This window comes from Acyrthosiphon pisum, chromosome X (genome assembly GCF_005508785.2).
Source record: "Acyrthosiphon pisum isolate AL4f chromosome X, pea_aphid_22Mar2018_4r6ur, whole genome shotgun sequence".
NCBI lineage: Eukaryota > Metazoa > Arthropoda > Insecta > Hemiptera > Aphididae > Acyrthosiphon > Acyrthosiphon pisum.
In genome coordinates, this window is record NC_042493.1 from 121092831 (window position 1) to 121106793 (window position 13963).

General features: G+C 29.0%; 1 protein-coding gene across 1 annotated transcript; it reads right to left on the reverse strand.

Annotated features, from left to right (window-relative positions):
- Positions 1–3097: 3097 nt before the first annotated feature.
- On the reverse strand, positions 3098–4152 carry LOC107885877. The gene is made up of 3 exons (XM_016809583.2): positions 3992–4152; positions 3513–3810; positions 3098–3448 (listed from the first exon to the last, which is right to left on the reverse strand). The coding sequence occupies exons 1-3, from the start codon at positions 4150–4152 to the stop codon at positions 3155–3157; spliced, it is 753 nt and encodes a 250-aa protein (XP_016665072.1). The 3' UTR covers positions 3098–3154.
- Between the last annotated feature and the right edge of the window lie 9811 nt (positions 4153–13963).

Below are 13963 nucleotides of genomic sequence, written 5' to 3' on the forward strand. Positions count from 1 at the left end.
ATTTTGCGTATGATTTAAATAAATCACTCCAGTTTTTACTTTTTCGTCGGTTGCTGTTTATAAAAAATAGAAACCCAGCTGTTGGCATTTCGTTTTAATATTATTTAGTTTGATTATAGCTTCTTAATAGTTAGCCGGTAGGGGACGTCAAAATGTATAAATATTTACGTTTATGTACATCTATTTCAAACAATTTTAAAATGGAACTTTCTACTATAAGTACTCGGCGTGTAAATCGTAATTAAAAATAAACATAATAAAGACTTCGATTCACTTATAATGTAATAACTTAAAACACCAGAGCAAATGTTTATATTTATTTTGCAAACAATATTTTGTTTTCATACAACCGTAATATATAATATAGACATATAAGTTGTATACTGTACACATTTAACTAATGATTGTTAGTTAATTAACAACAGAAGGCAAAACCTAATTTTTTTTTATATATTAGAAGTAAGTAGTTTGGAAATAAGTTATACCCGCTGCACAAAAATGCACGACAGATTTTATGGCAAGGAAAATTTCTAGTTTTTAATATTATGTTAAAAATCAACGCATATTGTATAAAAGATTATTTTCTCAAAAAAAGTAGCTGTGAAAATTAAATTTTAATAATGATGGTACAACACTAACTTGCATTATGTTACACTTTAAACGGCCTATCCATTTGTAAATTTGTGTTTTATGTAAGGAGTTTACAAAGAGCCATAGACTGTACGCTGAAAAACAATTTTTTTAGAGAATTTTTTTAATAATATTATTAAAAAAACTTTCATCGTAGTTATATTTTTGTGTATAACAGCGTTTTGTTCTCAATTCGTTGGTTTTTATCATAATTAATGATCAAATGAAAAACTTTAACATAAAATCTATAATATTATTACTTTTAATTGGTATAAAAAAATGAAAATAATAAAACATTAAAACCATATAAATAAATACCTAAATATCAATTATATAGAATAGATATAACGTTCATAAATTATAGTTAGTTATATTTTAAATATTTTTTTTTAAAGAATCAAATGTATAATTTAATATAACTGCATTGGTACTTATGTACCTATGTTATATAATAGACTATATAATAGACTAAATCCTAAAAAGTATTTCAAATTTCACTGATAATAAATAATATACATTTACAAATCTAAAACCTATTTATATTTTAACCTACATTATGAATATGTTAAGAAATCAAAAATAACTATTTCATTATGAACTATACCAGTAAATCTATTTAACGTTTGACACTTTATGCAACAGGTACCTGTTGTATATACCTGTTGAGTATGTATACCTATGTATAACATGAGTTGTACCCGAAATGTGTAGAGAATGTTCAATATAAAAACAAGTAGGTACCTATAACAGTTTGAATTTAAATTCGTTATAATTTTTGTGCTTCCATTATTTTTTTCCTAGAATCTAAAACTGTTTTTAAACCAAAATATGAAGTATACTCAAGTAGACGTGTGGTAAAAAAAAAAAACTTTATTATTTACTATAGACACACGCATAACATAATAGTATTTTATAATGTTAATTATTATTACAGACAGTTATTGTATTAAAGGGGATTTACCTACGTTCGAGTCGAACATTATAATAATTTATTAGGGAACAGAAATTAATGCCTGAAAGCCATGTGCCATCTGATAACATAGTTACGTGCGGCGATCACTTGGAAAACGATTTTTTTCTAAAATCGTTCATTTGAATTTATTACCGCGGTCGTGTGTAAAATGTAAATACTAAATTACGTAGGTATATTATAATATTATAGAACCGGTTCAAGGACTGGACCAAGTCCGAGTGCTAACCCGCTTAAGTTATAGAATGATCCGTATCGCGCGTGCATCGTATAATTATAATCTGCTGCCCAGACAGCATTTTGTAATGATAATATTATAATAGTATTATAATAACGTTATACTAATATTATTCGTTATTATAATGTTATAATAATATTATTAAACAAAAAATTGCTGTCTGGGTGGTGTATTATAAATTTTGTGGTAGTCCACAGTAAGGTACCGCCGGAAGGATAGTTATTTAATGTGACCGTAACAACGAAGAAAGGCATATTTTAGGCGACCGCAACTCGACGTAGACGTCTTATAATAATAATAATAATAATACGCGTTTAATATACCAAATACAAAATATTATCTCCTCGTCGGGCGCTTCTTTTCTTTTTCTTTCACCGCCGATTGCCGATATAGATTTTTAGTCGTATAGGTGGTAGTGGGAGTACAGCTCCGTCCAAGGGTTTTCATTGAGGGGGGGGGCAAGGTGGCACATGTTCCTCCTGGATTTACCAAGTACATTATACATTTATACATAACATAACATTATTATTGATACATTGAATTATGACAATTCATTGTCACCAGGGCCGTGTTGTGATTTTGTGGCGCCCCTGGCGAATCACAGGATTTGCACCCCCTCCCAATTAAAAATTTGCATTAGTTTAAAAAAACCATTTGAAATATATAAAACATGTAAAAATACATAATTCACATCAAGTCATAACTAATAACCTTTAATAATTTTCACGCAATTCTACGAGGCTTGAGAGTTATTCCTGAGAAGTAATTTTTGTTTATATAATACATCGTAAATTCGTACCACCCTCCCAAAAATGGATATCTGGCAGTAGATTATATAAAAATTATTAAAATTGAGTCATGAGTTTGATGATTTGAACAACATATATATCATCATAAGATATTTAACTTAATAATAAGTATAATATAATTTATTATCTGGATTATCTATGCTTAGTATATATATGTCACCGGCAATATAGATAATTCCGGTATTTTGCAAAATACCTAGGCATTATCTATACTGTCGACCTATTTTAGGCAATGTAAATAAAACTTATGATTTTCAATATTATTTTATAAAATACCTAGGAATTATGTAAAATACCAATTTTTTTTAGGTAAAGTAAAAAAAAAAATATATCATAATATTTTACAATATTAATTTAGATTCTTATAATTATTATATATTATTACTCGTATTACAAAATTTAGTTTTTATCTATTATTATTATATTTTTATACAAAGGTATTGCTATATTTTTAATATTATTGTTATATTATGTACTATTATTTATACATTTTACTTAAGCTACTAGCTACTTATTACAACATGTTGTACAAAAATGGCATTTTGAAGTGTACAAAACATTATTTTTAAGGCAAATGCACTTTTTATTTTGACACTTGGTCTTACAAATACATTTTAAAAATCCTTGGCCAGTTCCTGTCGACTGTTCCTTTGAGACTGTTCGTAACGCCACTTCTGTGTCTATTGGAACCTCGTAAATTTGTAGTAGCTTTTTCTGACATACTGTGAACTGACTTCTGGCGTATAACTGCTTCAGAACTCCATCCCGAGTTCCTAATCGATAAAAACCATCACTTGTCACCTAAAAAAAATTTTATGTATTACTTATTAATATTAAACACATAATTTTTAAACTAATTTATTACCTCTAAAACAATTGCCAGTATACTTCGTGCGTCCAAACGTCCTTTATCTACCTCAGGAACTGGAACACGTACAGTTGAATGAACTGCCACCGGCAATAGCTTCTTCTCCGACCACGCCATCATTTTTTTCGCTTGATTTTCAAGATTTTCCTTGGCACGCCTACCGTGTCCTATTGACACGTGTGTGGTTTGTAAAACATCAAACAGCTCACTGTTGGGCACATAATACAGCACAACATTGTCATCTTTTACAGGAAATATAAGTTTAGTTTTTCCTTGTACAACCAGCACGTCATACCTACGACAGAAAAAATAATTAATAAAAATAAATCTAGATAAAAAAAAGGTGGGCAAGTGGGTTTCGCAAGTTTGTGATTTTTCAGTATTTTGTCAAAGTTCGAAATTTAAATGCTTATAAAATAGTTAGTTATATTTTATAAAAGTAATTGAGGGATTTTTTTCTTATATGAATTTCTTACCTTTTAATTAAACGGAAGTCTTTAGGCTGTTTTTTCTTACGTCCAGCTGTAAGTTCTAAAATAATTTCTATCAACTCATTATATCGTTCATCAGACAAAAAATTAGTATTTTTAGCCAAATTTTTACGATTTGTATGTAGTTCGTCGTAAAACTTTGACATCATATTAATCGTATCCACAGTAATGCCACACAGCGACGAGACACGTAAATGACGATAATGTAATCAAATTATACGTACGTCAATATAGTTCCTCAGAATTATTATTATAGTAGAATAAGAATTTTAATCTTTATTGCATCAAATCAACCGGGGACACGGTACGCGCATTTAAGATAAACGATAAGTAAAGTCGCTGGTAATAGGCGATACCCAATTTTGTTTATTTTTATCATATTTCCTTCTCCACGTCGGGCATTATACATAATACCTAGGCAAAGCCCGTATTATATATATTTCCGAGTGATTTTTGGCATTTTATATAATGTCTAGGTATTTTGCAAAATACCGGATTATCCATATTGCCGGTAACATATACAATTCAAGATTTAAATTTAGTTAAAAAGGTCATTGATGAATTTAAAAATAATAAACGTACCTATATATTACAGTTTTTGTTTAAACGTTTAATTAGCTTTAGTTATATATATTTTTTACTTTTTTAAGCAAGTAGTATTTGAATTGATTAAGTAATAAAGTGCATTATTTATGTTATATATTACTTTACATTTCATTAGGGAATATAATTATATAGTTATGATAAATTGATAAATTGACAAATAAAGTCATGATGTACGTAAACTTACATAAATTATACAACTGTATTTGTCCCATCATATGACTGTGCTACCATAGGAACTTCATGAATATTAAGTTCTTTTAAAAGAAAAAATGATTAAATTGGAAAGTTGTTCAGCCCCTTGTTCATTAAGTGAAACCACAGTCACAGAAAAGTAATAATAATTTTAGTTTCGCTAATACGCAACTTTTTTTTTTCCAAGAAAAACCACTACATGAGGACCGTACTGTTTTCACATTGCTTGGCCCCTTGCTAATACACAACTACAACAACATAGTATCACATGGATGTGAAGCGTACGTACTGTATTTGTTATCGTGAAATCAATATACAAACTAGTTCTAAAATTAGAATTGGGGAAACAACTGTCGATAACGATCGATATTACCACCACACAAGTGCGAGATACGTTATGTGGGTACCTATTGTATTTATCACGAAAACATCATATTATTATACGTAGCATGAAAAGTTACATAAAATCCAAATTACGTATATTTTAATATTATGATTACCTTTTTATCTTTAATGTTTATATAAATGCATATGAACCTTAATGATACCTTAATGAAAAAAAAAATGTCAAAGAGCAAGTCAATATGTCAATTCATTATTATTATTATGCCAATTAAATTATGGTATAGTCATATTGTCTCATATTAATTTCATAAGTTATAATCAATCTAATCAATACGTTTCAATGAACATTTCTGGAAAACTTTTAAAAAACAAACTCCGCGCATGACGCTTGAAATAAATAAAACCAAATCGTTTCTTTCTTAATATATGGTTGTAGGCGACGTGACATAGGTTACTATAAGATTGCTGACTATAATGATCACAATACTTCATAATATACCGCGACACGGTAGTTTTAGCAGAATAGAGTAATATTGGTGCATTGCATAGGTATATGAATTATATGATTACTAGAATAAAAGTACACTAATCAAATTTCAAAATTTTGAATAGTTTACGGCCTCGAGGACACTAATAAATTAGGGGGGAGCTAAATATGACTTTGGGGACTATGACCCCTTAGCCCCCTCCACCCCGAGATTTGCGCCTATGGGCGTTATATAAGTAAGCTTACATTTCTTCAATGAAAACAATGACCAATTACGGTAAATGCGTATTTGGTACATATCTACACTGTACACAATGTAAATTATATTATATGATATTTTATAATATAATAATTTATTATTTTACACATTTTTTTTTTTTTTTCGTAACGATTTGGTTCTAACTACAAGCTTAAGGAGGGGCTAAAAAGTAAAACCTCATAGGGGGGCTAAATAGAATTACGAGGGGGATAAGAAATAGTTACGCCGATGGGAACGGTATCGCTGCGTCAAAACATCATCCCTAATCGTAACTAATATACAACTTGTAGTAATATAATCCACAATATATATACATTATGAACCGACAACATTTGAAATCTGCATCCACATATTATTATTACAATATTAATCAATTCAAAGTACTCTTTTGTATACCTTCGTTAAACATAATAATATCATAATGACAATACATAATTATGTATGTACTGTTTAATTAGTATAAATCGATTTGAAAGTATCTATTTTGATACGTCAATATATGACATGATTTGATTCGTTGCAGGATTAAATGTTTGCATATTATGATATCGAAATATCAAATTGCTGTGTCCTGTTCCATATATTATACTTGTGCGTCATGTCCATCGTTCTCAAAAACACGCGGTAAACGATAAACTGCTATTTTATTTTTTTCTATATCATACGCTATTTTATATTTACGCAGTTCGTTCACTTCAATATACATTTATAAGAGTACAGATATGCCTAAACATAATATTATAATATTATGTAGAATAGAAATTAGAATATCGTAATGTATAATAAAAATAAAATTCAAACATATTTTGCATTTTATGAAACACAATATATTGCATGCTCTCGTGTTACGTGACATGCTCTTTGAAGCTCTAATAGACAATTTCTAAAATAGAATAATACAGCTTTTACCACTACATCGAAGTAAAGTGCGAGTATTCTTCTAAAATTATTAAATCGACATCGTGACCTATCGAAATCCAACTGCAATTATTTATTTTCATCGATAGTCTAACCGCCACGTATCATACTAAAACCACTGACCGTATGTTTATAATATTACATATATTAGTAATATGCTAAGAATTTTTAAAAACGTATAATCTTGCCCGTTACATTAAATCGTTTGTAAACGCTTAACACATTAAACCAAATCAATATTATCGTAATTACATACTGCGTGCACTGTGTATCGAAATTAATGAGAAAAACAACCATTACTAACTTTGGACTTCGGTCGGTATAAAGTGTATACAATTCTAATATAATACTATAAGTTAGACGAAAAAAATAAAATATTTATTTTTTTGCTATCACGCACTCTTCTTCACTAGCGTCCGAGGGCCTTTAAAAAAATCATCGACTTTATGATTATTGGTACCGTGTCAATTGTTCGAAAGTCAAGTGTCATAATGTCGGGTGTCATAAACTCAGGTATCATAAAAATCATATGTTATAAAATTATTTCTCATAAACGTCATCTGTTATAAACAATTCTAAAATTGAATAAATAAAAATTCCATCGAAATTATTTGTTTTATATTTATCGGGTCAAATTAATCATTTAACCAAAGGTATTATTTCTTATCGTTTTAATAACATTTATAAAAATGAAAATGCGGTATCGAAATAATAGAACACCAAAAAGACATGAACCTATATTCCCTCCTGAAATGTGGTCTGTCTCTTCAAGGTCATTAACCGGAATTCCTAGAACATCAAACTCTGCGGAAGGTTGGCATAATAAAATTCACTGGCTTCTTACATCACACCCTGGTATTTATATTAGTTTTAACTACTACCTAATTATAGGAAAGTAATAAAAATTAAAAATCTTGTTTAAGGTCTGTACAAATTTATCCGAGGCATACAGAAGGAGCAAAAAGAAACAGAAGTCACCATAGAACGCCTCATTACAAACTCAGCAACTCAAAAAAAAAATAAGTAATCATAACATTCGACTACAAAATATTTGTAAAAGATTAGAAGAAAATCCTGAGTATGACATTAGTGAATTTTTAAGAGCTATTGCCTCTAATTTAAAATTTTAGATTTACTTACATTTAATTATTATATTTTATTTATATCGTATTATTTTAAATTTTAAATTTTGAAAAAATGATTAATTATATATAAAAAAAATTATAACAAATGACGTTTATGAGAAATTTCTTTTATAACATACAATTTTATAACAACTGATTTTATGACTGAGAAGGTTTAAAAAACCTAATTCACTGTAGCGTAGCAGCTGCGTACAGAGTATTGTACGCGACAATCGCATGGAGGATTACGCATTTATTATGAATAATATAATGAGATACCTATCTTATAACATGATATTTACTTTATTCAATTTCGTATACGATCGATAATAAATTATTATTCACACACGACTAATATTATGTTACACGCAACACGATACAAAATAATAAAAACGACCAAAAACGATGACTTTATTGGCGGGAAAATAAAAAATAAGCTGGTGAAACGAAAAGAAAAAAATATAGATATTTCAATACAGTATTATTATTAATATCGTGAGCTTGTGGACTTAAAATTAACTCACATCAGTTCTTTATGTCACTGCAATTTTATTTTTCTGTCGTCGTGTTTTGAATTCAAGACTTACACATTTAAACTTTATACAGTATATAAGTATATTATATAGGTAGATATTGCAACAGTTCAATAAAAATCTAATTTCACAGAAAATATGATTTCATCCAGTTGTTTTTCAATTCATCTGCAATAACAAAACGTCAATATATTTTCATTGAACGAGTTGACGTAAAAAATAATAAATAATAAAAGTGCGACCACGTACGACACGCGTAACGTGAAAACTCGTCCGAGTTCCAGTGTCTGGTTGACATACGACGCACACCGGATTTCACTGACTTGGTGACTTCAATATAAGATTTTGATGAATAAAATAGCATTTTTATTTTTAAAACCGTATTTTTCTCCCGTCAGTGTTTGTGTTGTCAATGAATTAAAAAAACTCGCACGGCGTACAGCATTCAGCTGCAGTATGGCGGCTCGATGGAGGTACATATTATATAATATATTTGAATCACGAGATTCACAAGAATATTAACGGATGAGTGTGCTATATGGTTGGAAAAGGTAGTTTCGATAACTTTTAAAGGTTATTTAACCACTATAACAACTTATGGATCAACTATTTGAAGAGCAGTGAAAACATTTTTAGGGTGAGTAGTTTGAAAATATATTAAATGTAAAAAAAAGTTCAAGCCGTCACTGGCACACTGAAGTCTCGGCGTAATTGTCCTCCTGCTACCTATACCTGACGCAAATATGACGGACTCTTCTCACTCTATATTATATTATACATACAAATATAATAGTAATACGCGTCTGGCGCGCGTAAACCGTTTTGTGTAAATAATTTACCGGTGTACCTACGCTTTTATCCTCTAAAAGGACGCGTTCGCGTGACGAAAGGTCTGGGTAAGGGATATTTTACAGTTTATTTTTTTCATTCCCTTTGCCCCCGCTGACCAGCCCTCGACCGCTCCGAAGGCTGTACGGTCGAACAGCGTCGCGGCGATTCGCAAGCAAATACTATATACCTTAAAGTATAATAAAATATTATACTGTGCACTCTACGTTATTATAACATTGTATTATACATTTTTTCTCTTCTTATATAACATTGTAATTCACGTTATTTAATAATACAATATGGTCAGGTTGAACCATAGATGACCTATAAAGAAATGGACTGATAACAGAGAGAGAGAGAGAGAGAGAGAGAGAGATAGAGGCTCGAGTGCCAGAATGATTGGATAAAGATAGTCTACGACTTAAAACCATGGTTTTGATGATGCATCATCTATATAATGTTATATCGTTAATATCGAGAAAGAGAGAAAGACTTTCAACAACAAAAAATAACAAAACGACGAATACACTTTAGATCCTTTCATCAGATTATGTACAAGTATTGAAAACACTATATAATATCACTTTCCGACAGTCTATTCGGATTTCAGCACTCTAAAGAGCAGGGTATGGGTATAATTATGCGTTTTATGGTCACTCACGTCTTGTGGTATATAATAATATTATTCGGTGTATTATATTATACGGAATGTTAACTTCGCGACTACAACAGTTAAATATTATACTCCGACCTGGTGCAGACGTCGGATTGTATGATGGAACTTTGGGTAGACAATTAGGCTCGGTAGTGCAACTTACACGTTTTGTGAGACATTCAAAGTTTTGACCATTTCGACGAGTTTATACCAACGATAACATATTTTTTAATCGTACATTATCAAGACGTGTATATTAGTTATGTACTTGTATGTACATCCCATAATGTATCTCCTTTCCGAAACATCATTAAAAATGACAATTCTATGTCCCCAGGCTGAAGGCTCGAATGTTTAGTGATACCTCGGAGGGTGATACCTCGCTCTGTATACCTAGGTACTACATGCAAACGTGTTTGTAAAATATAACGTTTTGCCCACGATGTATATAGTTAATGTTTAGCGTATTCGTAGAATATTATATGTACATACATTATATTTTAAATTATATGGATAAAACGATAAGGAAATCATAATTTGTAATTATTATCAAACCATTCAAACCGAACAATTAGAAATATAATACATATAATATTATTCAACAGCTATGTGTATGAAAATAATTAAGAGCATAGTTCAAATCGATGAAATGATATACGTACCTAGGTACTTAGCTATATCATTTATATAAAGAAATGTATCGATAATTGATAACATGTTTACCATTACCAATATAATAATTTTTATAATTTTTTATTTGAAAGATGTATATTTTGTTTTATTGATTAAGTTTAAATTTTATGTTCACGATATTACTCGACGTGTTTAAATACGTTTACATCTACATTGTAGGTACATAATTTATATTATATTTAAGATTTAAAATACCTTACTTATGTTAATATAAGCTCAAATTAAATAAAATTCTTAAATTTTAATGTAAATTGTAATTGATTTTTGGTATTTACTTAAAAAACAAAAACCTCATAAATATAGTCGACGGAAATGACTCTCATTATTTATTTAGCATGACCTGCCGTAAAAATCATTATATTTTCTTCCAAATTAAATTGAATACACTTTTAATTGTATTTTTTAACAAATTCACAAGGGTAGTATAACACTTCAACGTTATAGAATTTATTGATTTTTTTTTCATAATATCTCGGACGTACATAATATCATTTCATGAAAGACCCTTGTAATATTTTCATTTTACTCGTATATACCTATGTTCGAAAACGTAATAAAATTTAAGCTTACTTGTCGTATTCTGCTGCACTGTAGTTGCACCTACCTACCTACATGTTACATTACATGTTTAAATTTAGTGAAATACACAACATGTTGTATAATAGACCTACATGATTTACTGATAATTTCTGTCTGAAATAGATTACATTCGATAATTTAATTAATTGTTTGTTGTCAAAGTGAAATCCTAAACAGAATTACACCACCACGTAATGACATTTTCAAAGTTCATTGTTTGACCGTATAATAATTTTTCGTTTGTCTCTTCGCTTACACGGCGGTTGCTAGTTGTATAGCTGCTATTATGTTTAAATATAAATTTAATTAAATTGGTGTGTAGGTACATTATTATTATGTAATGATAAGGGCTAGCGAAACGAAAACGTCACGTGAAAAATATTTAATAATAATTAATTAACATTGCGAGCTTGATATATTGTTTATGTTTTAATATAATAATAATAATATTATATTATTATTACCATGACGCGGAGGAGGTGTCTAATTATTTTCTGGTTTCGATCTAAGCAGGTCTTCGCGAATTCTTAAAAATGTTATGCCCCGCATGTACGGGTGTAATGTTCAGCGTAAGGCGCGTTTGGGTTAGCTATAAAATCGTTACGGATTTCGTTAATGAACAATAACTTATCGTCAACCGTAGATAAGACCCTGGATGTACCTATATAATGTCCATGGCGTGTCTCACACTCTCACAGCATTTGTCCCAGTCAATATTTGGTTTTTTGAGCCACCATTATCCGCACGATATATTATCTCAATAATATACTTATATTATACTGTATAGTTTTCGATTTACATGCGAACATGAAATTAAAAAAAATGTATACGTATGGCTTTCGTGTTTCTCGAAATCTGAGATTGTCAATTATTCCAGAGCTAATATCCGTGCGATTATTATGAGTAGGTATAACCAGGGCCGGATCTTAGCTTTTTAACACCCGGGGAAAATTAAAAAAAAATACGCCTATCTCAGGGAGATTATCAGAATTAGTATTTTTTTTTACGAAAAATCAAGCACTCACACAGTTTTGTGAGGACCAACATTTGCAAAACCTTTTGCAATATACTGGACCAATAATTTATTTACCACAAATAATTTAAATGATTTTAACTTAAAAATAAAACATTTTATATTTTAAACTAATCAAGTAATAGTTTTAGAAGCAATTCTTTATGGTGTATTTAAAGCTAAAATCTAGCTGTTATATATATTTCTAAGTTTCAGGTTTAGAATAAATAATATTGATAATAATTAAATGTATGAATTATTTGTTAACAAATCTAAATGAGGTATTGCTTATTTTTAATATAAAAAGCTTTATTTAAAAGAACAATATTTAATTTACGACATAACAATATTATACATTTTTCATTTATAATATTTGTTACAATCAAAACTTAATATGTACCTAGGTAAGGAAAAAATATAATGTAACAAAAATGTGATAATATACTGAAAATTGTAATATAATGATTATAACATGATAAAGAAATTTACTTTATCATGGATTTTAACTTATGGGTTATATGTATAACCTAAAATATCTATATTATAAATTTCCAAAACAAGAAGAAACCGGTTGTCTATTTGATATCTTGACCTACAAAAATAAATTAGATAAAAAAAACAGTTTATAATAAAAAAAGCTAACCCAAGAGAATATAAATTTCCTTTTAAATTATTTTAATATAATATGTAAGCAATTTTCAATCTGACTTGGGCTACATATCAATAGGATAGTATTTTTGTTTTAATTATTTAATTATGTTTTACTTTCGTACTATCAAGTTTATCAAGAAAATTCATAGTTGTATATTTGTATTTAAAAAGCAAACACAAATAACAAATTATATTCATTCCATTTTGTGTTATTTTATATTTATCTAGTGGCCATGGTGATATTTATAAAAAAAGTTCAGTATTAAAAGTTCAGCATATTTAAACCTACGAACATGTAATTTAATAAATAATCTGAAAACAATTAAATCAGTAGTACTTAAGTAACATTTTATGTAGTACATAATTTTATGCAGTACCTATTTGAAAAAATATATATTTGTTAATTTAAAATTACATAACAATGAATTACAATTAGTAGTGCCATTTTTAAGATAAAGTTTTAAATAACTGTCTACATGTCTACATAATATATTATATGCAAGAAAACTATGTCATTTACCATACTTTATTATGTTACTAATCGGAGAGTACATTAATCTAAGATAGACTAAGGTGTGTATACTCCCGCAGACAGTTGCGGACGGGTATTTCCGAGGCACTGCATACCTATTTCATATTAATCGTCCTTTTTAATTTTTAAATCATTGTTATTAGTTATTACTTATCTCGATTAAAAACAAAATTATTTTATTATATATTTTATTCGCATACCCAATATTACACATTTCCTGTAAAATATTATTTTGTACCTAGTTTTGACTTTTGTTTTAAAGTCCATTTTCAATTTTCAATTTACAAAGTTAAAACCTTAAAAATACCCCCACCAAAATTATACGCCCGGGGATAAATCCCTGACTACCCCCCCCTCCCATAGATCCAGCCCTGGGTATAACATTGTTATTTTACATTATTTTAATAATCAGCGTAAGGCGCGGTTAGGTTAACAATAAAATCGTTACGGATTTTGTTAATGAACAATAACCGTGCCTTCGATAATTCAGCGCTGCTGATAACGCTTCGTCAGCAACTATAAATTGTCATTTTTTAATTC

Excerpts from the sequence above, each read along its gene's own strand:
- LOC107885877 (XM_016809583.2), bottom strand. The coding sequence starts at position 4,152 with ATGTCAAAGTTTTACGACGAACTACATACAAATCGTAAAAATTTGGCT. Across the intron at positions 3,811-3,991 it reads GACTTCCGTTTAATTAAAAG|GTATGACGTGCTGGTTGTAC; the intron begins GTAAGAAATTCA and ends TTTCTGTCGTAG. Across the intron at positions 3,449-3,512 it reads TACTGGCAATTGTTTTAGAG|GTGACAAGTGATGGTTTTTA; the intron begins GTAATAAATTAG and ends AATTTTTTTTAG.